The 26,534-nt window shown below is 48.5% G+C and overlaps 1 protein-coding gene across 1 annotated transcript in view; it reads right to left on the bottom strand.

The window, feature by feature from the left end:
* The window catches only part of CRB2 (crumbs cell polarity complex component 2), a 67,123-nt gene that overhangs the window by 22,880 nt on the left and 17,709 nt on the right, over window positions 1-26,534 (bottom strand). The window contains exons 2-6 of the mRNA XM_083485709.1: window positions 25,480-26,172; window positions 19,519-19,714; window positions 16,625-16,764; window positions 10,113-10,295; window positions 9,339-9,452 (exon numbers count right to left, since the gene is read on the bottom strand). Coding sequence (XP_083341835.1) covers window positions 9,339-9,452; window positions 10,113-10,295; window positions 16,625-16,764; window positions 19,519-19,714; window positions 25,480-26,172 — 1,326 coding nt within the window. The remainder of the gene's footprint in view (window positions 1-9,338; window positions 9,453-10,112; window positions 10,296-16,624; window positions 16,765-19,518; window positions 19,715-25,479; window positions 26,173-26,534) is intronic.

Raw genomic sequence — 26,534 nt, 5'->3', positions numbered from 1 at the left:
CCATTCCCCCAAACTCACAACTCTTTCCCTTTCTCTATTTCTCTGAGAATAATGCAGTCTTTGGAACAAGGGGGGTTGTGTAATCTCCCTGACGTGACCCACAACCATCCTCCACAGAGTACGACTTACAACTGTACACATACATTAAGCCAGCAAAGAGAAATATTGCTATCTGAGTCCTGGTAAAAGGCATGGTCCCTCAAGAGAAGGCGACTCCGCTGGCTTCATTTCTTAGATACTTCAGTTTTGGGGGTAGAGGAGGTCTTTGTGAACTTGCCTGTATTTACATATTCATTTGACGCAAAGCCTCAGGAAGGCAACCCCTTTCTCCTTCTCCGGAAATGAGAAGGTTTTGCTCTAGGCCTTTCAGAAGTAGGCTGGTACAGGCCAGGAAATAACCTACACTCATGTGGGAGGGAGGGAGTTTTGGGAAGCTTGTTGCAGAGAGGGAGGCAAATATCCTTGGGGGGGGGTTCACTTTAAAAGCAGAGGGGGTAAAACTTCCAAAAGCTGGGGGGAGAAGAGTTTCCATGCAAAAATACAATAAAACGAGCACATTCTTACCATCACAACCTTTCTGCCTGTGGCAGAACCCCTAAATCCTAAAGGCAGCCACCTCACCCCCTCCAGACTGATTTATTTTTTCCAGGTATATTCTGCAAGATGTCCTTCACACAATAATAGTGCACACGTGGTGGGTTCATACTGGACGACCCACACATATTCCCACACTTTGTTAGTTGTTCTGCAATGTTTCCCCGATGTTTTTGCATTATTGGCATTCAGAGTGTTACTCTTCCACAACGGCAAGACTGAAAAAAGCTAACCTTGGACACTTGTGATATAAAAACTCACAGACTTTCAGCAGGAAGCAGCCTGTCTGCCCCAAAACCTTTAACACCCCATACCATCATTAATGCTCAATTAAGAAGGAAGCCTGGACAGGCCTTCACATAACCCATAATCTCTCATTCTTCCTCTGCCAGAAAAGGAGGACCCCTAAACTGTAGCAAAAAGAGCTCTTGGGAAAGCTGGCCACCCTCACCACCTTGAGAAGGGCACTGTCAGAAGGCTGCAGCTCTTGCAGTTGTCACAAAAGGGCTTGCCAACACAGCCGTGCCTTAAGTAATGAATGACGTGCTCTGAACAGGCTCACCCTTGTGCTGGAAGCCTCCTTGCCAGGTATATTTGAGCCACCTCCTGTGGACCCTGCCAGGGTGGTGGTGGTGGTGGGAACAGCATGGGGGAAATCACCTTCTTTGGGCCAGGGGCTACTCCTAAATGGTGGGAGGGCAGCACAGTCCACCAGCCCCGTGGCTAACAATCAGATTGAGGGGAGCTCTATTCTAGCCACATCCAGAAGACCACAGGTTCCCCAGCTTTGTGTCAGCCTGCTGGTCTACAACTGCCGGGTTGGAATCCTCTCCTCGGTTGCAGCCTGATCCATGACGGGTCTCAGCCATAGTGCAAACACCATACAGATATATGGCAAAGAATAAAAAAGCCCATTCTCAAATGTACATTCTGAAAAGGTGGACTACTACCCGTGCCTGTGCCACAGACTGCATACAGAGTGTCAGAGGTCTGGATTAATGAGCATTTAGCTAAAAATTCGCTGGCCCTGCATTCCTCAACGTCCCACACTAGGGGAGTGAGACTCTGGGTGGGCAGAGCCCGCCTGTCACACAGGCCCCTCACCCCCAGCTCAGCCTAATTAAAGAATCCTACATCTCTTAGCAGGGGATTAAGCACCAACCTCACCCTGGACATTTCCATGGGCAAGGGAACCCCCACCCAACTCCCACCAACCCAAGAGAGGAGGAACAATCTCTGGGTTCTGGACGGAGAGAAACTCTTGCTGCTTTGTGTGGTGGAGACTGGACTACATTCCACAGTCCTTACCTACTGGAGAGAGAGAATAGGGCTTCCCCCCACTGCACTCCACCCCGACCCCTGCCCGTCCCAGGGCATCCGAGCGTGAAGCAAGCGCATGAACCTGAAACAACAACACTACGCTCCAGGCACAGCCAAGCGCGCACACACCCCCACACACCAGAGCTAAACTTTCCCAAAGCCAGACCAGCTAGCTGAACAGCTAACCCGCACAGAGGCATCTTCCCTCTACAAGGGAGTCGTACGACCTTCCCCGCTGCCGTCCATCCCTGGCTGGAGTCTGCGCACCCTCCCTCACACAGGCAGGATAAAGAGGCGCCTCTGTCTGTTACCTGCCAGGAAGAGACAAATTCCACCCAGGAAGACGCCAACCCGCATGGCGTTCATGGCTGCTCCCTTGCTGACATGGGAGGGCAGGCGGGTCTCAGGAGGAGAAGCCAGGAGGGGGGCCGGGGCTCAGCTGGGCTGGGAGAGCAGCCTGCACACTCCTGGGTCCCAGGCAGGAGGAAAGGGATTGGAGAGGAAGCCTGCCAGCACACCACCACCTAATCCATCTCAGCTCTAAACCTCCCCAGCTGGCTCCTATCACTGCTGACAAGAATGTTTGCTTGCGACCTCCCCTGCAGGGCAAGGCGGGGCTGGGGGGTGGCAAGAGAGAGGGGTTGTGGTGTGCAGGAGTGTCTGGCCGCTGCTCATGGGTAAAGGGTCTGCTTTTCATGCAGACCATCCCATGTTCAACCCCCAATGGCATTTCCAGGTACGGGTGAGAAGGAGCCTTGCCTGAAATTCTGGGAGAGCTTCTGCCAGCCATTGTACTATAATTATTCATTGTACTTGTATTAGTTGGGACGCGGGTAGCGCTGTGGGTTAAACTACTGAGCCTAGGGCTTGCCGATCAGAAGGTCGGCGGTTCGAATCCCTGCAACGGGGTGAGCTCTCGTTGCTCGGTCCCTTCTCCTGCCAACCTAGCACTTCAAAAGCACGTCAAAGTGCAAGTAGTTAAATAGGTACCGCTCCGGTGGGAAGGTAAATGGCGTTTCCCTGCGCTGCTCTGGTTTACCATAAGTGGCTTAGTCATGCTGGCCACGTGACCTGGAAGCTGTATGCCGGCTCCCTTGGCCAGTAAAGCGAGATGAGCGCCACAACCCCAGAGTTGGTCATGACTGGACCTAACGGTCAGGGGTCCCTTTACCTTTACCTGTATTAGTTACACCCAACAAGTGCTGCAGAAGGAAGTGAGGAGCCACCTAGGAGACAGGAAAACTCTAATACTAAACCTCCACTGCCTTGTGGGACATCTTTGGGAGATGAAAAGGCTAAGGAGTAAACCTGACAGAAATCTAGAGTGGATGCTTCCTTCCAGCAACTCCTGGTTCCAATCACCTGCTCTGCTTTCCTTTGGACCCCATCAGGGAGGCCAAGAGGGGGGTCTTGTCGTCTGGGCTGCCCAGGACCTCCAGACACACTGCCCAGGCTTGTGTCCCCATGGAGGTCACTTCAGTGTCACTGCCACAGTGGTTTGAGTTCACCCCCAGAGACACACTCCATTGTCTCTCAAGACAGACAGATACCAACAACTTGTTTGTCAAACACACACACCATTTACCAAAAAAGTAAACACAAAGCGACTTAAAATACAATGCAAAAATAAACCAAACTACAGAAAATAAAAGCTGGTCTGAGGCATCCCTCCATGTGCTTGACAGACCAGTGGCCTGACTCAGTGTGAGGCAGCTTCCCCTGTTGCTGTCAGGGAAAGGTCGTACCTTAGTGTCAGAGTGCATGCAAAATGTCCTGGATTCAATCGCCAGTGGCATCTCCAGGTAGGGCCGGCAGAGGCTCCCTGTCTGAAGCCCTGGAGCTGCCAGTCAGTGTAGACAGCACTGAGCTAGATGAACCAGGGATGGGCATGGTGTAAAGAAGCGCCCTCTCTTCTGACGTGTGACCCACGCTCCCTCCCTCTCTGCTGCATGCCTGGGTCTCATCTGAATCTTATTTGCTTGGGAAGGAAAGGGTTGGCATCCCCTGGGCAACAGGGGGTGTCCCTGAATTCAGCCCACTGGCTAGGAAAACAATGGTTTTGGAGGGGCTGGCACAAACTGCTTTGCCGCAGACTCTGCTTCACATGAAAAGCACGCCACTCAGCTCACACTTGACTGGTGACTTCCCTGCTGGAGAGAAGACAGCAGTGACCATCTGAGCATAGCAGGGTGGGATTCCTCTTCCTCTTCCTCTCACAGGCTCCACAGTTATTAATGGCTTGAGCATGTTAGGAGGGATACGACAAGTGGGGAAAGGCAGCAGCAGAAGGCCCCACAGACTGTTTTGTGTCAAAGTTCACAACACTCAGAGAAGATAACTGAAGCAGAGTCGCTCAGTGGGTAGAGCACCTGCACTGCATGCAGAAGATCCCCCATTGAACAGACCTGCAGGAATCTCCAGGTGGCCTGGGAGAGATTCCAGGTGGGTGGGTGGCCTGACTCAGTGTAAGACACCTTTCTATGTTCCTAGAGAGAAACTTGTTCAAGCCAGATCCTTGATTTCTTTTGTTAAAAAAGCCAGAAAAGAATAAAATAAACTAGTGGCATCCTGGCCGCAGCAAATACCAATTCACAAGAGAGACCTCTAAATGCTCAAATACCAGTGAAGCCCCAGTATATCACCTGGAAGCCACCTTGCGGGGGGCTACAGAGCAAGCGCAGGTGAGGCACCTCAGCCTCCTGCTGACATGAAACCAGAGAGGCTGCAGACTATTCTGGCAAGACCCCTCCCCATGTTATTGTCCCACAAGCTCTTCCTCCCTGAGGAAAACTCTGCTGCTCCCTGTAAACAAATTGGTGACGGAAAAGGGATAGCAGCTCCTCAGTTTGCGGGCCCCCAGGGGTAGGGCTTTCCATGGGGACCCCCCCCCCCCGCTCTAACAAAAGAGAGCTAAACTGACCACCAACCCCCTCACTCACAGATCTGACTGCAACACAGGCAAAGAGCAACAGTGCCAGACAACTCGAGCAAGTGAGCCACGCCATATGCTATAAAGAAAACCACGACATCCGTCATTTTGGATTCAAGAAACTAGCAGGAGTGCAGAAATCAGAGCAGATCCACACCATACAGTCAAAGCATATGACTTACACACACACACACACACACACACACACACACCTGAATCCTGGCAACTGTGGTTCCACCCTCACAGAGCTGCCATTCCCAGAGTTCTATACAGGTGAAACTCAAAAAATTAGAATATCGTGGAAAAGTTCCTTTCTTTCAGTAATTCGACTTAAAAGGTGAAACTCATATGTGAGATCGATTCATGACATGCAAAGCGAGATCTGCTTCTGCTTCTCAGAGGTCCAATCTTGCTCCATTTGCAATCCTTGTTTTGCTGATTTCATTGAATATTCTAATTTTCTGAGATTGTTAGTTTGGGGTTTTCATCAGCTGTACGCCATGATCATCACAATGATAACAAATCAAGGCTTGACCTATCTCGCTTGGCATGTCACGAGTCAATCTCATATATTAGTTTCACCTTTTAAGCTGAATTAGTGAAATAAAGGAACTTTTCCACGATATTCTAATTTTTCAAGTTTCACCTGTAGGTGGGGAGATATGTCATGTGCGCTGAACGTATAGTTTGGATCTGTACTCGGGGGACGTGGCTTTGGGCGTACCCCTCCTTCCCTGGCTCCTTCCCTCCAGACCCCTAAACTGCCCCCTGGTTGTTCTGGCAAGGGGGCTGCAAAAGGGGCTTCCTCTACCTGCTCCCCTCCTCCCCTCTCAGCAGAAGTCCATTCGCAGCGCAGGCTGAGCTGTCAGCAGACAGGCAGGTCAGGGGCTCCTGCTGACTCCATCCCTTAACTCAGCCCTGCTTCAGAAAAGGGGTGAGGGCTTCAGATGGGGGAGACTCAGGGACCCAGATCAGGCTGGCAGCAGCCACTCATCCCAGGGGCTGCTTGAAAGAAAAGGAAAAACCCACCGCAAGGCAGGGCAGAGCTGCCAAAGAAAGGCATATCAGGAACCATTGTGGGAAGCTTCCAAAGGCTGCTCCGTGATCCTAATGTGAAGTAATAAGCTGTTTACCCAGCAGGACCAGACTGGGATTAATTGACAAAGCAGGAGAGATTAATAGCTATTATTTCCCTGTCAGCTTCGCTCCTCCACAAACTCTCACACTCAGCTTGCAAGGATGCAGAATTCGTTTGCAGCCAGGCCCCTGGGCTAAGCTGACCCCCCAACCCCCACCCCCTATACAAGGCAAAGGGCTCCATGGGCCAAACAAAAGCACTCTCTGGACTCTGATCCTCACCATCAACCTCCCCGCCCCCACAAAAAAAGAAAACACCCCACATGCAATGACAAAACCTAAGAACACTCTGGGATCAAAACCAGGAACTGAGAAAAAGGAGCTATAAGCAGCCCACATGGCTGAACTCCTGGCCAGCCAAGGGCAATGGAGGGAGCCAACTTTTCCTATAAATAATGCAGACCAGCCATGTCATGGTTTGGACCTTTAATTTTTTTAAAAAATATATTGATATAAATTACTTGCTCAGACATGGGTTTGTTGTGTCACTGCTGAAGCTCTTGTTGGGTGTGGACCCTCAGGATCTTTGCATTCATCCGGCCTTCAACAACCGGGTGTCTTTCAGATATTTTGGACTGCAACTCCCCTTCAGCCCCAAAGAGCACAGCTGTATGGTGCTAGGGCTAAATAATGGGATTTGTAGAGTTCAAAACACCTGGAGGACACCAGGTTGGTGGGTAGGGTTGCCATATTTCATTAAGTAAAAACTAGGACATCCCAAAAGTTTTTTTATGGAAGACCCCCAAAATGTCGAGCTTGTTTTTAAGGAAGCCATCCCCAAGATTGTGTTGTGTTGTTCTCTGGACATCAATTCCACCTTTGAAATCCCGGTAACATCCAGGAAAATCCAGATATATGGCAGCCCTATTGGTGTGGGCTAATCTAGGGTATGTATGTATGTAGGGTGTGTATGATGTATGGAAGTGAGAGCTGGACCATAAAGAAGGCTGATCGCCGAAGAATGGATGCTTTTGAATTCTGGTGCTGGAGGAGACTCTGGAGAGTCCCATGGACTGCAAGAAGATCCAACCGATCCATTCTGAAGGAAATCAGCCCTGAGTGCTCACTGGAAGGACAGATCCTGAAGCTGAGGCTCCAAGACTTTGGCCACCTCATCAGAAGAGAAGACTCCCTGGAAAAGACCCTGATGCTGGGAAAGATGGAGGGCATAAGGAGAAGGGGACGAAAGAGGACGAGATGGTTGGACAGTGTTCTTGAAGCTACCAGCATGAGTTTGACCAAACTGTGGGAGGCAGTGGAAGACAGGAGTGCCTGGCATGCTCCGGTCCAGGGGGTCACAAAGAGTCGGACACGACTAAATGACTAAACAACAACAACAATCTAGGGTGCTTCCAGAAGTGGGCTTAATATTGGAAACAAGTCATTGGCGGCAGGGGGTTTGAACTTAATTATACTTTCTGAGGAAAGGATAGCATAGAGAAACAGACTGGCATTTTGATGCTGATGAAGTTGAGCAGGTGCTGCGAAGAAAGCAGTCCCAGAATAAATACACAAACACACAAACCAATAGTGGATAACACAGACATTCAGGCATTGGGAAGCCAATTAGCACATGCATGTGATTAAAAAAAAATTATTGTGCTGCTTCAGTCCACAAGTGTTATCATAAAACCTCTTCATGCATTGCAATGGTCTAAGGACTGCAATCTCTCTCTGAAGTTCCTGCATTCGTAGATAGCCACCTTTTAGTCAGTTACAGATAGTCAGTTACAGAGAGTCCTAGTACTGTCAAAACAGGGTCTACAATATTCACCGATACCTTGCTGGCTGGTGGGTTTCCCACATATTTTCTCAGAATTCCTTTACACATTCCTGGACTGAGCAATGATTGAGCTCCAAGCGAGCCTGGAATAGCAGGAGTTGCTACTGCCCCAGAGAAACTAACAAGCAACTCCTTTCAGATTTCTCTTCCTCCCACAAGATGGCAGACTCACAACATGTTAGAAGACCCAGGACAGAAGGAACTGCAAAACTAGCTGCAGGATTCCATGAAACTGAAGAGTGAGGATGAAAGGGGGGCAGGTTGCTTAGGAGTTGCTAGTCCAGGACAGAGATTGATGAAGACTCTTTACAGCTAAATCTTAGCAAAGTGAAAGAGAGGCTGTAGCTGATCACTGGCCTCCCACTTTTAAGCTAAAGCACAGCAATCTCTAGTACCATATTTGAGGCACCACAATATTTCAACTGCAAAGCCTAGCAGGGATCCATGGATAGCTGTGAGTCCACAATGACTCCCAGGCTGCACACCTGGTCCTTCAGGGGCACAGTTACCCCAGTCAGGACCAGGGATGTTTCTTGTGAAGCAAACCCACTTCCCCAAATGCTAAGATTCAGCCTAAATTCTCACAGCGTGACCTTATTACCCTCGATAGCTTCACCCTGTCCTTTCAATCATCCCAATGACTTGAAATGTTTTATACTGTGATGCCAATAAAGGTATTTGATTTGATTCCCAGGCTGAATGCTCATTAAATGGGTCACTGTGCAGGATTTCCTTCTCAGGAATTTAAAGGTGCCAGATGAAAGGGGCACATAACAAACACCCCTCCGAAACTCAGGAAATTCCAGGCAGGTGATGTCTTAGGATCTTATGCTGCTGTGTACATGCCATCATAATAAGATGCCAATTTTTACCCTTACCCGCTTGAGGCGAAATGGGAACATGCCACCCTGCGCTGACACTGGCACGACCAGACCCCACTGCCCCGCCACTGCTGAAGCTTACCTCCATGAGGTCTCATGAGATTTTGGTGAGCTCTTGCAAGATCTCATCAGAAACCAGTTTGCCTACCACCACTCCTTCTCCGCTGCCAGTGGAGGCAGCAGGGACTGCCGCTGCTCAAGGTGGTCACCAGGGGTGCCAACTTGAATAAAATATAGTAGGGGCCCAGGTAAGCCCTGCCCCACATACAGTTGTACCTTGGGTTGAATGTGCTTCAGGTTGAGCGCTTTCGGGTTGCGCTCCACGGCAACCTGGACGTAATGGAGCGCGTTACTTCCAGGTTTCGCCGCTCGTACATGCGCAGATGCTCAAAATGATGTCACGCACATGCATGGAAGCAGCAAAACATGACCCACACACGCGCAGACGCGCCGTCGCATCTTACGTTCTATTCGGGATGCGAACAGGGCTCCAGAATGGATCCCATTCGCATCCCGAGGTATCACTGTAGTTGATCACATGATGCAGTGCACACTCACTTTTTTGAATGGTAATACCCAACAACCTGGGAGGACAGCCCCCTCAAATATTTTATTGTGGAGTCTGAAGCCCCCACATCCCCAAGGAGTTGGCTCCTGTGGCGTTCGCCTCCCCTTGTGGGCTGGCCCTGCTTACCTGAGTACCCTGGCAGGCAGTGACACTGATAGCTGTTCACCAGATCCACACAGCTCCCTCCGTTTTGACATGGTTGGGATGTACATTCATCAATGTTGAAGAAGCAAGTCTCTCCTTCAAACATGTCAAAAAGAAATTATGTTAGACATCCCAACTATTTCCTCACCAATTCAATAATCTACACATAATTCAGTTAAGCTTCACTAATGACAAATATACAACGGGTGAACTATTTTTTAGATCCACCTTTTCATTGTTGTTGTTGTTATTTCAATTTATTAGTCACTTGCCACATAAGAGTTTCCAAATGACTTATAAAATTATAAGAGAATAACACAGAATCAGAAAAAATAACAAAGCATTGCAACAGTAAGCGCTGAATGGCAAGAGCCTATAAAATGGAATCAATAAAATGGAAAAACCACAGCAGCAAGAACACATCATCAGTAGACAGCAAATCATCATAATCTGGCACTGATTAATTATCTCTTGGTTTTGTTTTTGATGTGCTTTTCTTTAATATGTTTGTGCCTTGTCTATTTTTGGATGCTTTGCATGGGTGTATTAAGGCATCTTTCCTTCCCCTTGATTTTCAGCTGTGGTGTAGTACTGTGAATTACATAGTTTTAAAAAAACTACAAAATAGAAGTAAAGCCAAGATGATGCACACACTCAGAGCCCCAGGTCACAGAATGTACAAAGCTCTTTGATCAAGCATCTCCTCTGGAGCATTCAGAATGAAACATGCGCTCCACCTGGCAGTGTATTACTTACCATCAAAGCCTGGCTGGCACCTGCAAATGAATCCAGCAGCTTCCTGGTAGGTGAAGTGCAGGGGGAAGTCTATGTGATCTCCGTAGTAGCTCTGATTGGACCGTTCAAAGCACTGGCCCCCATTGAGGCAGGGCATAGCGGCACATTCGTCTACATCAACCTCACAGTTTTCCCCTACGTATCCTGGGGACAAAAAAGCAAAGGGGGCAGGAGGCCAGGTGAGCTGACATGTGCCTCATTTGTCACAAAGCAATAGGCTAGATCTAGGAACCCCCCAACCCAGGGGTTGGCACCTCACTTGGGCTCGTTCACTCCAGCGGAGATCCCTCCGTGGGCTGGATCGCACCCGTGCCCATGATTTCTGGCGCCTGTGCAGACGCAATTTCCAGCCCCATGGAAGTGAGTCCCTGTGCCATGCCAGTTTAGTGCAGCACGTGGGGACTCGCCGAGTGGGTGGCTCATTTCGGGGGCAGCTTGTGAGCCGGTTAAACGACCCCGGTGGGCCGCTTGGTTGGGCCTTAGGTTGCCCATCCCTGCTCTAACCCAAACACTCCATGCTCAGGGTCATTCCATCCACCTAAAGAGATGCCAACAAGACGTCTTCCTTCTCTAGCAAGTTATTCTCAGGGGTGCTTTGCTCAATCGTGGCGGCAGGGGCATACCTAGGGGTTGGGCAGGTGGGCCCCAGCCAAGGGTCCAGGCCCAGGGGGCGCAGAAACAATGCCTCTTCACTCTGGCTTGGGCTAGGAGCCTGCCTGCCTGCCTGCCTGTGTACTCCCTGGCCACTCCTCTGCTGTTCTGTGCAGCCAAGTGAGTGCATAGGCTCCTCTGGGCTCCTTACTCAGCAGAGGAATCTAGTCACTGGTTTAGGCTACCACAGCGGCCCTGAGGGGCCCTCTCCCCAGCTGGCTGGCAGTGATCTTAGAAGTGTAAGCAGAACACCCTGTGGGGCTGGAGGAAAGAAAGATGGAGACAGCAAGTGAGAGATGAAGTAGAGGAAAAGGGAAGGAAGAAGGAGGCAGAAGGGAAAACAGTGAATGGAGGAGGGAAGGAGGCAGGCAGGCAGGTGGGCCAACATAGACTGGGGGGGGGGGCAGGGGGAGAGGGAGAACAGAACAGACCCAACCCTGATGGCCGCAGATTACTGACATAAAGCAAAAGGTGACAAAAAGCAAAAATTTTAAACAGCCTTATTAGAAAAACCAACCAATAAACTGAAACTGAGACGGGGACAAATAGAAGACACCTTCACCCTGGCATGGTTCCTCTTTATCACATACGCAGCCCAACAAGACAACGACAAGTATCCACCGACGGCATACAAATCAATCTGGCTAACCTGATCCAAACACACACACACACACACACACAAAACCAAATCTCACTGCAGCCAACCAAAGACAACCAACCACTCCCTAGGCCAGGGGTCTGCAACCCGCGGCTCCGGAGCCGCATGTGGCTCTTTTACACCTTTGCCGCGGCTCCGGGGCGGATACTAGCGAGGGGAGGAGGCGCATTGTGCGCCCCAAGACTCCCCACTGTGGCGGGCGCTGTACTGGCTGTGACATCGCATGGGGGCTGTGCGTGTGTTAGTCACGCACCGTCCCGACGTCACCTTCCCGGTTTTGCGGCTCCCAGGTTGTTTTTCTTCGGAAACGGGTCCAAGTGGCTCTTTTTGTCTTAAAGGTTGCAGACCCCTGCCCTAGGCCAACCCTCAACCTCTCTCACCACCAAGGAAATACAACAAGCGAAAATCCACACAAGTGACACTGACACAAAATCCCACACATACACTAAGTAGAAGAATAGAAGCATTGTCACCCCACCCCTCTCACAATTCCCCCCTCTCCCTCTTTCTCCCTCATTTCCTCCTAACCTAATACTGCACACAACATTAATGAAACTGATCTGTAGAAAACACAACTTGAAAAAAGAGACAATGCACATATTTTTTTGTAAACCAAGAAATTTAATAAAAATGTATTTTTTATTAACAAAAAGCAAAAAATTGAGTTTCTGGTTCATGGTCTCTTCTGGCTTTGGAGGCACCAATACAGCTCCTTGTCAAGGGTGCAAGGGGGCCTAGGTATGCCTCTGGGGGGGGGGGGTGGTCACAGACTGAATTTGGAGGTGTCCACAGTCAGCTTATAGTGAGTGGAGACTTCCCAAACTACAGAACCTTTCATTCCAGTCCCCTGGTTATGTGCTTATCACCATCACCCGTTCTTCCATTATGACTTCCCTCAAAGAATTCTGGAATTGTAATTTCATGTGTATGTGAAGAATTCATTCATTCATTCTCTCTCTCTCATACCCAGAGCTTCCCAGCTCAGAACTACATTCTCTGTAGATTCCTGAGAAAGATTTGAGCAGGTCGGTGGGGTGTAGCCAATACTAGTCCTACTCAGAGTAGATCCATTGCAAAGAGTAGGCCCATTTGTCTTAATGGGTCTACTTTGATAAAAGTTAGGTAAAGGTAAAAGGACCCCTGACCATTAGGTCCAGTCATGACCGACTCTGGGGTTGCGGCGCTCATCTCGCTTTATTGGCCGAGGGAGCCGGCGTACAGCTTCCGGGTCATGTGGCCAGCATGACTAAGCCGCTTCTGGCGAACCAGAGCAGCGCACGAAAATGCCGATTACCTTCCCGCCAGAATTTACATTTCCGTGCACTACATCTACTTGCACTTTGACGTGCTTTCGAACTGCTAGGTTGGCAAGAGCAGGGACTGAGCAATGGGAGCTCACCCTGTAGCAGGGATTCGAACCGCTGACCTTCTGATCAGCAAGTCCTAGGCTCTGTGGTTTAAGGGATACCACCTGTGTCCCTTAAAACCGTGCCTTAAAATCCGTAGTTAAAACAGTGGAACACGGAGTCAGTGTGGTGTAGTGGTTAAGAGCGGTAGTCTCCTAATCTGGGTAACCGGGTTCGCGTCTCCGCTCCTCCACCTGCAGCTGCTGGGTGACCTTGGGCCAGTCACACTTCTCTGAAGTCTCTCAGCCCCACTCGCCTCACAGAGTGTTTGTTGTGGGGGAGGAAGGGAAAGGAGAATGTTAGCCGCTTTGAGACTCCTTCGGGTAGTGAGAAAGCGGGATATCAAATCCAAACTCTTCTACTCTTTCACAGGAGGCAGTGATGGCCACAAACCTAGATGACTTCAAAAGAGGAATAGTAAAATTCACGGAAGAGGAGAAGGCTATCGCCTGCATCCCTTTTTTAGTTAGTTGGAGATAAAACAAAGCATTGTGCTCATACATCACTGAACACAGATTCATGGAGTCACACAGCATGAACTGGCACGACACCCGTCCCTGCCTGGATTATAGAAGGACTCCTCCTGCGTAGAAGATATGCTGGCAATCAGAACAAGGAATGGACAGACCTGCCTCCTTTGGTTTCTCCTGGCTTCTCATTTTAGCCATCTTCACCACATTGTTCCATCAGTTTTCAACTTAAAAAAACCCACAACTATTTAAAACATTGTTTTAAATGTCCCCTAATTCCCTATTACAATGTGTATATTAATTTCACTAGTATTATATCCACACTTTCCCCCAATACATACTGTTTTGGAGGCAGGCGTTGAAGAACTGCACCATGAATTTTGGAGAAGTGCAGATTTCAAAGCTGTATTTCATTTCAAATATTGTATTGAGACCTGAGCATTAAATAGGTCTGCAGTAATGCAAACAAAACCAAATCTCGCTCTCCTGCTCCCAAATCACTATTCAGGACCCAGAGCCAGACTTCTGGGAAGGCAGCATGGAAGGTCAGTCACCCTTGTTGAGATAATTGAGGTGATTAACAACAGCTACTGTCTATTGTATTATCTCTGATGAACAGAGATAACAGGGATTAATTTCCAAATGCTCTGGAAGGGTAACTACCCACCATGGAACCAATAAACCTACGAGGAACACAGACAGGATGAGTGACCAAAGAATGGAAAAACCATAAAGGTAAAATTGGCTTTATTGCCTCGCTTTATTGGCTGAGGGAGCTGGCGTACAGCTTCTGGGTCATGTGGCCAGCATGACTAAGCCACTTCTGGCGAACCAGAGCAGCGCACGGAAATGCCGTTGACCTTCCCACCAGAGTGGTACCTATTTATCTACTTGCACTTTGACGTGCTTTCGAACTGCTAGGTGGGCAAGAGCAGGGACTGAGCAATGGGAGCTCACCCCGTCGTGGGGATTCAAACCGCCGACCTTCTGATCAGCAAGTCCTAGGCTCTGTGGTTTAACCCACAGCGCCACCCGCGTCCCTTGGAAGAACAATAACTTTGCCCAAATACCGCATAATAGCCCTAGAGGTCAGTCCTTACGGCAATGACCAGCAAAACCTATTTTCTTCAATTATTTTTGAAACTCCTATAAATTACTACTAAAACTATCTCACTGTCAGTTAAAATGTTCATTTGAAATACGACCCGGCGGTTGGCTTACGAGGAGACATCATTAAGGGGCTAAAAACGAATAAAGTAAGAAGCGTGCTCTTAAGATACATACTGTATGAAGTTTTTCAAACAGCTAAGAGAGTCTCCAACTCTGAGAAATTTTTATCTCATTGTGCTCTATTCCCAATTTTCCATCTCACTGGCGAATGTGCTGTTTATAATGTGAAACTACATGGTTGCCTGCTGTGGGAATTTGAGGCATGCAATCTCAGATAAACAAGAACTGTGTGGATTTCTGAGAGAGTACCCAGGGTGGTGAAAGTGCTGAAAAATACCCCATTGACTATCACTGTTGTACAGAAATTATTTGATGAACAATTGGAAGAAATTAGAGCAGAGAGGTGTAAAATGATTAACAAAAATGCCCTGGACAAAGCTGAGGCCAGATAAGTTACAGAGTACTTGGGGGCAGGGGGAAATACTGATGGAGAATTGCCAGAAGAGGAAAATGGAATGGTAAAGTTAGAGGCAATAGATGATGAAATTGAGAGGACCTCCATACAGATGCCTGAAGGAGTGAGACAGCTAAATGCTGGAGGAGGGGAAGGTATCCAGGGATGGAGAGACTAAGAAATATCCTGAGCTGGCAGTTGAGAAAGAAAGGATTCTACATTCAATTTGGATTGAATTTAGAAGAAAAAGCTATTAAGCCTCTTGCAACACTTTTGGGAAAGGAATGGCAAATGAGGAAATGGAAACCATGTTTGTATATATATAAATGGATGAGAAACCATGGCCAACAGGAAATGCATTTGGAAGATATGGATCTGGGTGTCAATTAATGACTTTACAATAAGTAAATAATTATGGATCATTGTCTTAATACATAACAGCAGTAAATAAACCCTTGAGGGAATAAAGAACAAGGAATGAATGTTTCTTAATATTGCAGGTAAAGCTGTGATGTTGGATTGGGGGAAGACTATTGTTGACTTTTATGCATAATAATAATAATTAGAGAACCTCTTTTGGACTCCTTGCCTCAAAAGAAAAATTAACAAACCTGAGATGCCCAGTCAGGAGACTGGAAAACATCGCCTGGCAGAGGGAGGATCAGCTGGATTGAGCACTCAGCTGTTTTGAAAAACTCTTGTATATATAATTGGCAGAGGGATAATAGGAAGTCCTTTTTACTTATTTCTTTTTTTAAAAAATCACATTCCCCTCCCCCTCATTATTTCCTTTAATAGCCTTATCTTTTTGTTCTGTTTCCTTTTCCTTTTTCTGTTTTGGTTTTGGTTTTGGTTTCACTCAGCTTTGATTTTGTAATGTTTTGTGTTGTCCTCTACTCAGGGTTAAGGAGGGGTTAACATGCAGATGAAGGTGATGGACAGTTGACCCTGCGCATAGGGAGGTGAAGATCTCCCAGGGTGGAAGGATGGGAGAAGCAAGGGAATCTCCCAGGTGAGAGCAGGGAGGGTTCAGCTCTCTCTGTGTGGGACAAGTTAAGATTTACCTGTGAAAGAGGACTTTGTATTTCTTTTTTCTTCTTTCTCTGTTTTTGTTTTTGTTTAAATAAGTTTGTTTTGTATTGTAATGTACTATGAAAGGTCTTAATAAGATCTTTTACAATAATAATAATAATAATAATAATAATAATAATGCCTTCAGATGTCTTCTAAAAGTCTGGTAGTTGATTTTCTCTTTGACATCTGGTGGAAGGGCGTTCCACAAGGCAGGCGCCACTACTGAGAAGGCCCTCTGCCTGGTTCCCTGTAACTTGGCTTCTCGCAGGGAGGGAACCACCAGAAGGCCCTCGGAGCTGGACCTCAGTGTCCAGGCTGAACGGAGAAAAGGAGAAAAGGACCCAGAGCCCTGCAAGTATCTTGTGTGATGGTTTCTGACTTCTGGGACAAGATTAGGATAATGAATAAATGCAACAGAGCCTGGGAAAGCTTTTGCATAGTTAGCAGAGCCTGGAGGTTCACTGCCAGATTTTCACAGGATTGGGGATGAGTTTACTGCTGGGCTGAAAGTCACAGGGACATGTTGACTTCACTTTGTGATGGGAAAAAGCTTTTGGACTATAGGAGAACAACACAAAGACTTCACCCACCTGGCCAGCAAACACAGCTGTAGCATCCAACCCCTTCCAGGCAGGTACCACCATTCTGGCAAGGCTGGGAGGCACATTCCAAGATATCCAGCTCACAATGCTGCCCTTCAAAGCCCGTGTTGAGGCAGTCACACTGGTAGCTGAGGAAGAACAACAGCACAGAGCCATGATTCATGGTTAGGAAGCCTTTGTCATCACCCATGGAGAAAGACCCTTTTCAGGAATTGTTGGAAGATTCTGGACAGATGAAAGGAAGTACAGTAGTACCTCTGGATGCGAACGGGATCCATTCCAGAGCCCTGTTCGCACCCAGAAGCAAACGCAACCCGCGCTCGCGCATCTGTGCATGCACAGGTTGCGATTCACAGCTTCTGCGCATGCGCATGCCGTCATTTCGACTGTCTGTGCATGCGCAAGCAGCGAAACCCGAAAGTAACACTCTCCATTACTTCTGGGTCACCGCAGCGCGCAACCCAAAAATACTTATCCTGAAGCTACTTCAACTCAAGGTATGACTGTATGTATTCATGCAGCTGAACTATGGAACTCCCTGCCACAGGAGGCAGGGATGGCCACCAACTTGGATGGACAAATTCATGGAGGAGAGGGCTATCGGTGGCCACAATGAGTATGCTCTGCCTCCACAGCAGTTTCTGAATACCAGTTGCTGGAAACCACACGAGGGGAGAGTGTCGCTCTTGTGATCAGATCCTGCTTGCAGGTTTCCCATTGCAACATCTGGATGGACATCTGGTGAACAGGACGTTGGACTAGATGGGCCGCTGGCCTGACCCAGCCGTGTCTTTTTAGGTTCTTATGTCTTCTACATCATGCAACTCCACATTTCAGTTCTTGAGAACTCAAGAGTGGTCATCATTCCAAATAAAGTGGGACTTGCAACTAGGGAGGGGTGACTCTGCCCATTCTTGTTTCTCTCCATTTCTTAATTTTCCAGCCTGAAATTTAGTTGTCCACATCTCCACATCAGTTTGAGATTGATTTATTTGTTGTATTTTTTTAAAAGGGCTTCATGAAATCCCATCAGCATTTGGTTCGGATTTCAGCTACTGTACATATTTTTGAATAGAATTTTGCCCACAACATACATTTTTGCAAAGCAGTTCCCCTTAATAACACATATTTTTGAATACTATTTTCAGTAATATATGCATTGATAGGGACACTTTCCCAAAGCATAAGCATTCTTGCTCACATTACTGTGCACTTCAGTTTGCAAATTGTATCGGAAAGTGTGAATTAGGGAGTTTCACCTATAAATGAGAACTGAATTGAATTTCCCTCCATACTTACCTGAAACAAAATATCACAGCATAAACTGTTGCTGTTGAGGAGTCCATGCATGCCCTCCCAGCCTCCTCCTGCCAGCTTCCCCTTCTCTTTCCCCCACCCCCACCCCACAGAGAATCATTCAATATTCCACAGACCTCGAACAAGCTCAGCCCCCATGGGGCCATTCAGAGTGATTTCCCCACCATCACCTTTGTACTACTGCAAACCTTAAAGGTAAAGGTAAAGGGACCCCTGACCGTTAGGTCCAGTCGTGGACGACTCTGGGGTTGCGGCGCTCATCTCGCTTTACTGGCCGAGGGAGCAGGGGTACAGCTTCCGGGTCACGTGGCCAGCATGACTAAGCCGCTTCTGGCAAACCAGAGCAGCGCACGGAAACGCTGTTTACCTTCCCGCCGGAGTAGTACCTATTTATCTACTTGCACTTTGATGTGCTTTCGAACTGCTAGGTTGGCAGGAGCAGGGACTGAGCAACGGGAGCTCACCCCGTCGTGGGGATTCAAACTGCCGACCTTCTGATCGGCAAGTCCTAGGCTCTGTGGTTTAACCCACAGAGCCACCTGCGTGCAAACCTCAGGGTCTCCCTAAGCCTCCCTGTTCTGCTGGAGGTGGTAAACTATGTCATTCTCCCCCTGAAGACTGGAATTCATTTATCTTAAGGGGTTCCTCATATATGTCCACTGTTTGAGAAAGTTCTTCTGATGTGTTATGTGAGAATAAAAATGGTCCGCATTCCAGCATCATCTGCATCAAAAGCAGGTAAGGCAAGTAATTCAGTCTGTGCACAAACCGGATGACAATCTAGATCTCTTGGAAATAAAAATAAGAACTTTAGTAGGAGACAGAGATGGCATTTGCCCTCAGGGGGTGGTAGATGCTGCCTTCCATGCCCCACCCTCCTGCTGCAGGAACCTTCATGGTAGAGGTCCTGGCAGATGAGCAGTGACACCTTTCTGGGCTTTTGAGTCTAGGTATAAAAAGGGGGTGCTAAATATTGCCTTGTACTGCATTTTACTTATATTGCAGGGGTTGGACTACATGACCCTTGGGGTCCCCTCCAGCTCTACCATTCTATAATTCTATTGAGTCAGACCACTGGGCACCTTCTAGCTCAGCATGATCTGCAATGACAAGAAGCAGCTGTTTGGTGCTTCAGACAGAAGTCTTTCCCAAACCTACCTGGAAATTTCATGGGTTAAACTTGGGACCTTTTACATGGAAAGCAGGTGTTCTGTCACGGAGCAAGTTTTATTTCCCTATTGACAATGTCCCAGAATAATACCTTCAGCTCTGGGGGCAACTTTTGAGTGTCATCAGTTGATCTAACGGTAAGCTTTACGCTCAGTTAACTTTCTTCTGCTATATTTTAAATGAATTGTTGAATTGCTAGTGTTGCAGTGGCAATACTAAGAATTACTATTATACTGTACTCTTGAGTTTAGACAGTTTCTTTTCTGCAAATGCAATTTAGCCACAAATGCATCTGTGGAAACCATGGTATATACTGTAGATAAGCTGGTGGGGGCAGGGTTGGGAGATAATGGGAGACACATCAAATCCTGCTGGGTGAAGCCAGAGCCACTCACCTGTTGATGAGGTCGAAGCACCTTCCCCCATTGAGACACGGGTGGCTCTGGCACTCATTGACGTCCACCTCACAGTGTGCTCCCTCATACCCAGGTGTACACGAGCAGGTGAAGAACCCAACGTGGTCACTGCAGGTGCCGCCGTTCCAGCAAGGGCCCGACTCACATTCATCAACCTCCACTTCACAGTTCACACCTTGGTTGGAAGAGCAGAAGAATGGTGAATTGACAGGAATATTTACATGCCTCACATTCAAATTTTTCAGTGCTTTGGAACTTTTACTTCCTTGTTCACTTTACAGGAGAACAGAAGCCCAACAAGTCTGAAGGGACATAGGAAGCTACCTTTATGCTGGGTGAGACTACTGCCTCATCTAGATCAGTATTGTTTACTCTGACTGGCAGTGGCTCTCTGCAGAGTCTCAGGCAGAAGTCCTTTCCCACCCCACCCCGCAGGAGAGGCCAGGGTTAGAATCTGGCGGCAGGTGCTGTGCCACTTGTCAGGGAACTGCCATCAGCTCAGAGGCGAGAGATGGAAGGGCAGTTGTGTTATAGGGAGCCTCCGAAAATCTTGCGAAGCAGTTCCTCTTCCGGGGAGGAGGAAAGCCCCACCTCCAGTGGAGAAGAGGTGCAAGGACCAGGGGATGCTAGGGAGAGCCTCAGCACCGAGCCTGAGCGAACCAGAGAGGCGGGAAGTATGCCCCTGCCAGTGCCCATTCTGCGCAGTAGTCTTCGGCGCAGGGAGGGGCAGAAAAGGCTGGGGGTGAGGCGACTTTTATGCTGGGGGAGGTACAAAGACCGACCACTCCCAGATTCTGCTAGTGACTGAGCCAGACATGAACTTAGAACGCTCTTCACTGTAAATAGTTTGCACCAAGAATAAAGCCTGGAAAAGACAGGTCGGAGTCTTGGCTGTTTACTCTCAAGCAACCACACCAGCATCTGACACCACTGAACTAGGACCCTTCCTCCAGAGCAAAGTTCTAATGCCCCTTCACTGGCCAAGCCAGCTCAGCACTGTGCCATTACCTCCAATTTCAAAGGTGGGAAACTGAGCCTAAGAGAGGATTTGACCTGCTCAAGTTGTTGCAGGGGTGGAATTCAGGGAGCCACACCGACATGCTATGTGTGGGTGGTGCCTCCAGTCTGAGTGCACTGGAAACCCCAGCATGGACCTCTCTGCTGCCAGGAGGGATGTCCATCCAGAAGCAAGGGTGCCCCCCATAAACTCCAAATGAGATGGGAGTTGTGTAGGAGTTAAGTGGGTGCTATGGGGCCTGATTGGGCTCCTGTAGTTTTCTCCTAGTTGTAGCTGCTGAGTGGAACTTTCCCCCCAGTCTAGTGATGTTGCAATCAAGTGAGGTTTTGTTTCAAGGCCTGACTATTTTCCCTCTGAACCCCCAACTCAATAATGAGGTAAGATGCACCCTGGCCAAACTTTAAGATGGCCTTGAAAACATACTAAGGGCTTGTCCACACTTCCGCATGTTGTCTAGGAAGCATGTGTCTGACCAGTTTTCTGCTTCTCCTGTCCTTTGTAGGCTCCACCCCTGCCTCTCTGCTTTCCCCCGGAAAACCTTCTTTTTAGCACTGAATCAGAGCAAACATCAATGTGGAGAAAACTTGATTGATATTTGTTGTGATTCAGAGGCAAACACTGGGTTTTCCCATGGCAAAGCGGCAGGACAAGTGGAATTCTGGATGAGCCCTAAGTCTTGGCTATTTTATGGAAATGTTTTAATTGGTCTGCAGAGACTCTGGTGCAACATCTGTTTGCTTATGTTGTGGTTTTATGTGGGTTCTAAGCCGACTCTTTTCATATGCTGGCTATTTTTAAGTTTATTGGGTTTTTAAACAGTGAGTTCTTTTGGAATTGCTCACTGAATATTGTTTAGTATTTATGTTTGCCACTTTGTAATATGCCACATTTTACTGAGAAAGCAGAATAAAAATCTTATAAATCAATGCATTTTGTTACTATTTCTTTAAAAATAGTGCTTTTGTCTAAACAGTCATTAAGAATATTAAAGCAGTGTATGAATGACAAAACTGCCCAATGCATTATATGTGAATGTGTGTGATTGAGTGTCTGTGTTTAATTGCTTCTTCATTATTGTTTTTCTTTTTACATTTTCAGCTGCTTCTATTTTATCTGTAAGATGCCTTGAGTCCCAATCTTGGGAAAAAGGCAGGAAATAACGATGATGATGATGATGATGATGATGATGATGATGATACAATAACATACACCAACACAGTTTCTAATCTCCACCATGACTGAACAAGTGTTGCAACCAATACTGGGAATCAGGTGGGTGATTCAGGTGGGTAAATAGGCCCTTGTTCTTTCCAGAAACACTTCCTGAGGTTTTTGGTTACCCATTGCAAGGCAGCAACCATTTAGATGCTTCTGCAGACCTAGTGAGCCTAACCAGTGGGCCGCTAAGGAGCTGCACAGAAACAGCTTTTTGCAGGCTTGGGGGAAGGCTCACAAAATATAAGAGGAGTTCTGATGTAGGCTGCCCTGTCTCTGGCATCATGAGCTGCTGTGGTTTAGCATCAGGCCTGAGCATACATCTCTGTGCTGGCACCTGCCAGTCCACCTAATCCTAGTTTCTGGCAGAGTTCTGCTTCACAGCAGTCGTGGCTACGCTTAATCCACAAGGAATGTGCAGGCCCCCTAATCTGGTGGATCAAGAGCTGTCGAACATTCAGCAAACTTCCTTGCATCCCATCTTGCCAAAGAAGGCTCAGCGCATGCCGGCCAAATGTCCGTGGCCACAACCCCATGTTTGTTGTGGGGGCATGCGAAGTGTGACTGGGTGGCATATGGATGTCAGACAAGGCTATGGCCAGGTGTCAACACACAGCATGCTTCAGTCACCAGGGAGGAGGTGGCCCTACAAAAGGACACCTTCTCCTGCCATTGCCAGATCACGCTACGTTTCAGCCAAATTTAAGCTTGTGGGTCTGAATATTTTTGGACACATTTGTTTCAAAAAGCTGTTTGCCTCCCATCCAAGCAGCAATTGCCTCGTTTGAGATGTCAGATATGCAAATATTTTTAATCATCATGTTGCAAGTCTAACTACACAATGCTCAGAGAGCAGCATCAAGGGAACTATGCCCTCTCCTCCCCGCAAGTCCCAGGCTTTGGATGACCCCCCACCCCCCTCTCACATTCACACACACTTTCCTATGACAGATGCAAAGTTTGGCCACAGAATCAAGAGAGCTGAATAAATCCAGTGCTGGATAATCCCTAACAAATGTCCGTCCAGACTCAGCCTGAAACCCCCTGTCCCATGTAAATTGGTTCCACTTGTTCCTCCTAATAGTCAAACACAATCAACTCTCCTCTAGCTAAAGTTCCACCACTGACCTGCCTTCTGGGGCCCTGCCACAAGTCCTTGCCTTCGTCTTTGCAAAGGCCATTCAGGTATTTGAAACATAGTGATAACATCCGCTTTAAAAATAGCTCAGTGCCCGCCTGCTGCACCAAGCTTGGACAACAAAAAGGCATTGAGAACCATTCTTGCCCAATGCTTCCTGCCCCCCCCCCCGCAGGCTTGACGAAAGGTACAGCCCAGCATCTTTGGATGGAAGGCCAGTTTCCCCAACTTGGTGCCCTCCAGGTGCTTTGGACTACATTGGCTCCCAGGATGTTTCCAAGCATAATTCAAAGTGTTGGTGCTGACCTATAAAGCCCTAAACGGCCTCGGTCCAGTATACCTGAAGGAGCGTCTCCACCCCCATTGTTCTGCCCGGACACTGAGGTCCAGCTCCAAGGGTCTTCTGGCGGTTCCCTCACTGCAAGAAGTGAGGTTACAGAGAACCAGGCAAAGGGCCTTCTCGGTAGTGGCGCTCGCCCTTTGGAACGCCCTCCCATCAGATGTCAAGGAAATAAACAACTTTTAGAAGACATCTGAAGGCAGCCCTGTTTAAGGAAGTTTTTAACGTGTGACATTTTAATGTATTTTTAATCTTTGTTAGAAGCCACCCAGATGGGTGGGGTACAAATAATTTATTTTATTATTATTATTATTATTATTATTATTATTATTATTATTATTATTATAGCTCACATCAGCTCCAGCCAGAAGGGCTGTACTTTTGCCAGCCCCAAACTAATATAGCCAATCTGGCAAAGGGGCACCAGGTTGGTGAAAACTTTGTTGCTTCTTTTTTGTGGGCTGCCTTTTTTGTCTGTCTGTCTGTCTGTCTGTCTGTATGTCTGTTGCATTAATACCCCACCTTTTTCTCCAAAGGAGTTCAAGGTGGGGTACATGGTTGTCCCACTCCTCATCTAATCCCTACAACAACCCTGTGATTTAGGTTATACTGTGATATCTTTTTTGAAAAGATATCTATCTATATTCTGCAAATTAGATGATATAGATAGATAGATAGATGATAGATAGATAGAGAAACTACAAATACGGAAATATTTGAATGCTTCTTTGATTGTCTTTGGTTCTTCCTCCCGTACTTGCCACCCTCTCCTGCCACACCCTCTGAGAACCCCCTGCTCTAACCACTACACCACACTGTCTTTGATTCTGATGATCCAAAGTGGCTGAGGGGTGGGCAGGTGTCCTTTGTTTTTTAAAGCATTTGCCACGTTTGCTTCTGTACCTTCCAGGCATCCTTACCCATTTTTGTTCTCAAACCCCTACTTACTCATCCTGAGTCGCTGTGGGAGGGTGCAGAGAAAGAAAAGGTGGAAACCAGGAATCTACTTAAAGGGAGTGAAATCAAGATGGATGGAATTTCATTCTCTTCTCTCCCCCCCCCCTCAATTTTCTCAGATTCCTCTCTTCTTGTTGTTCTCCTTGAGTAGAGCAGACTTTTCACTGCCAAGAAAGCGCTTGCCTCCCACACCACTGGGGGCAGGGGGGGTGACTGAGAACCAGCAGAAGTGCAATCTGATGCTGCTGCAGCCCCCCCCCCCGCCCCCCGCCTACCCACCCTGTCCCATCCCACTATCTTCAGCAAGTCACCCTGACATTCCTTCACAGCAATGTAACTCCTGTAACAGCCCCTGCTGTTTATTCCGCAAGGAAGAGCAAGGTCAGGAAGAGCGTCTGCGTGCTGGCTGGTACCAGGTACAGGCGGGGGCACTCGTGACTGGATTCCACCCTGATAGCAGAGGTGGGGGTGCAGACACTGAGAAAAGACCCTTGTGGGAGCTGCTTCAGCACAAAGCTGGCAAGTGGGGAGTGAATCAGGGCTCATGGAGATGGTTTGGTGTCACAGAACAATCTGAGCTGTAGAAAGGAATTCAAGAGCCCCTTGAGCTGCCCATCCTTAAGATATTGGCTGGCTTGAGTATTCACAACAGGGATGGATGGCCAACTTGGGGGCTTCCGGGTGCTGTGCGCTACAACTCCCATCAGCTCCAGCAGACAGCATGGGATGATGGGAATTGTAGTCCAGCAACAACATCTACTCTCCAGGAGTCACCACATTGGCTACCTGGGACCAAAGACATTTCTGATCACAGATGTCCCCTATGACAAGCCATCCTGCTCTCTGCTCCATCATCCCAGGACCACCATCCATGTATAACTAAGTTGCTGCTGTTAATTACCCACGCTTCACCCAAAGGTCCCATGGTGAGTTAAATAAGTTAAGTAGATAGACAGGAAGATGTTCTCCCTTGTGATCCTGTGGGAAGATGCTGTTGACACATGAAGTACCCTTAGTGCGCTGGGGGAACCTCAGGAATAGGGGAGTGAATGTGGCCCTCCAAGCTTCCCTGCCTGGCCCCTGGGACCCTCCCAAGGCCATAAGCCTCACTGGCCACGCCCCACTGCCTCTTTGAGTTGCATCCTCCTGCGCAAAGGTAAAATGCGCTACTGTTGACCCACCCACTTTTGCATTTGGCATGTGCCCCTTCCCCTGCAGTTGCCCCAAAGGAATACAGCCCCCAACCTGGAAAGCATGAGCTGGAAGTAGTACCTGTGTAGCCAGGTAGGCACTGGCAAGCATAGTGGTCCATCAGGTTGAGGCAGGTGCTGTTGTGTTGGCAAGGCCGGGAGGCACACTCGTTGATGTCTATTTCGCAGCGGTAGCCCTGGAAGCCAGGCACACAGAAACAGCTGTACTCGTTAGCCCTGTCCAGGCAGATGGCCCCATTCTGGCACGGGCTAGAGGCACACTCGCCCACATCCTCCTCGCAGTGGGCACCGCTGTGGCCAGGTTGGCACCGGCAGCTGTACTCCCCAGCACTCTCCACGCAGGTGCCGTTGTTGCGGCAGGGCTGGCTGGAGCAAAGGGAAGGCCCAGGCTGGCAGCTGCCCCCGCTCGGGCACTGGCAGCCATACCCACCAGGCAGCTCCACACACTGCAAGTGAGGCTGCAGGCAAGGGCTGCTCTTGCACACCTCGCCTTCGCTGCTGCAGGAGAGACCTGCCAAGCCGGGCTGACAATGGCAGGTGTAGTTCAGGTGTCCAGGAGTCCCGTGGCAGATCCACTCAGGTAGGCAGGGGTGCCCGGCACACACGTCGTAGAGGTACTCGCAGTCTTTTCCCACATAGGCTGAGAGGTTCTGGGGACAGAGGCACCTGTAGCCATCTTCCAAGTCTTTACAGGTGCCTCCATTCTTGCATGGAGATGAGGAGCAGATGCTGACCAGCTCAGAGGAGACAAGCCCTGGAGACGGGGAGGGGAGGCAAAGGCAACTGTGAGGCAGCTGGACAGCAGGTGTTGGCGCAGTGTGCAAATGTGCTGCAAATCCTGGTGGGGAGCGTTTTCTAGGGAAGGGCCGGGGGAGGGAGAGCTTGGTCCCTTGGTGTCTCCAGTAGCATTTGGGCAAATGCCTACATTGCAATTATTGGCAGTGCTGGCAGCAGTGGCTTGTGGGGGAAGAGGCGAGTGAGGTCAAAGATGTGGAGAAGACAAGAGAAGAGGGTCCAAAGGGTCAAAACCGAAATGGCAAATTCCAGGAGGATTCCTGTATGCGATGACTTGTATTTTTGAGAGTAGGTATAAACCTTTTGCTACACATGCCACTT

This window comes from Podarcis liolepis (genome assembly GCF_965112155.1).
Source record: "Podarcis liolepis genome assembly, chromosome: Z".
NCBI classification, from domain to species: domain Eukaryota; kingdom Metazoa; phylum Chordata; class Lepidosauria; order Squamata; family Lacertidae; genus Podarcis; species Podarcis liolepis.
This window is presented reverse-complemented; position numbering and strand designations above follow the sequence as displayed.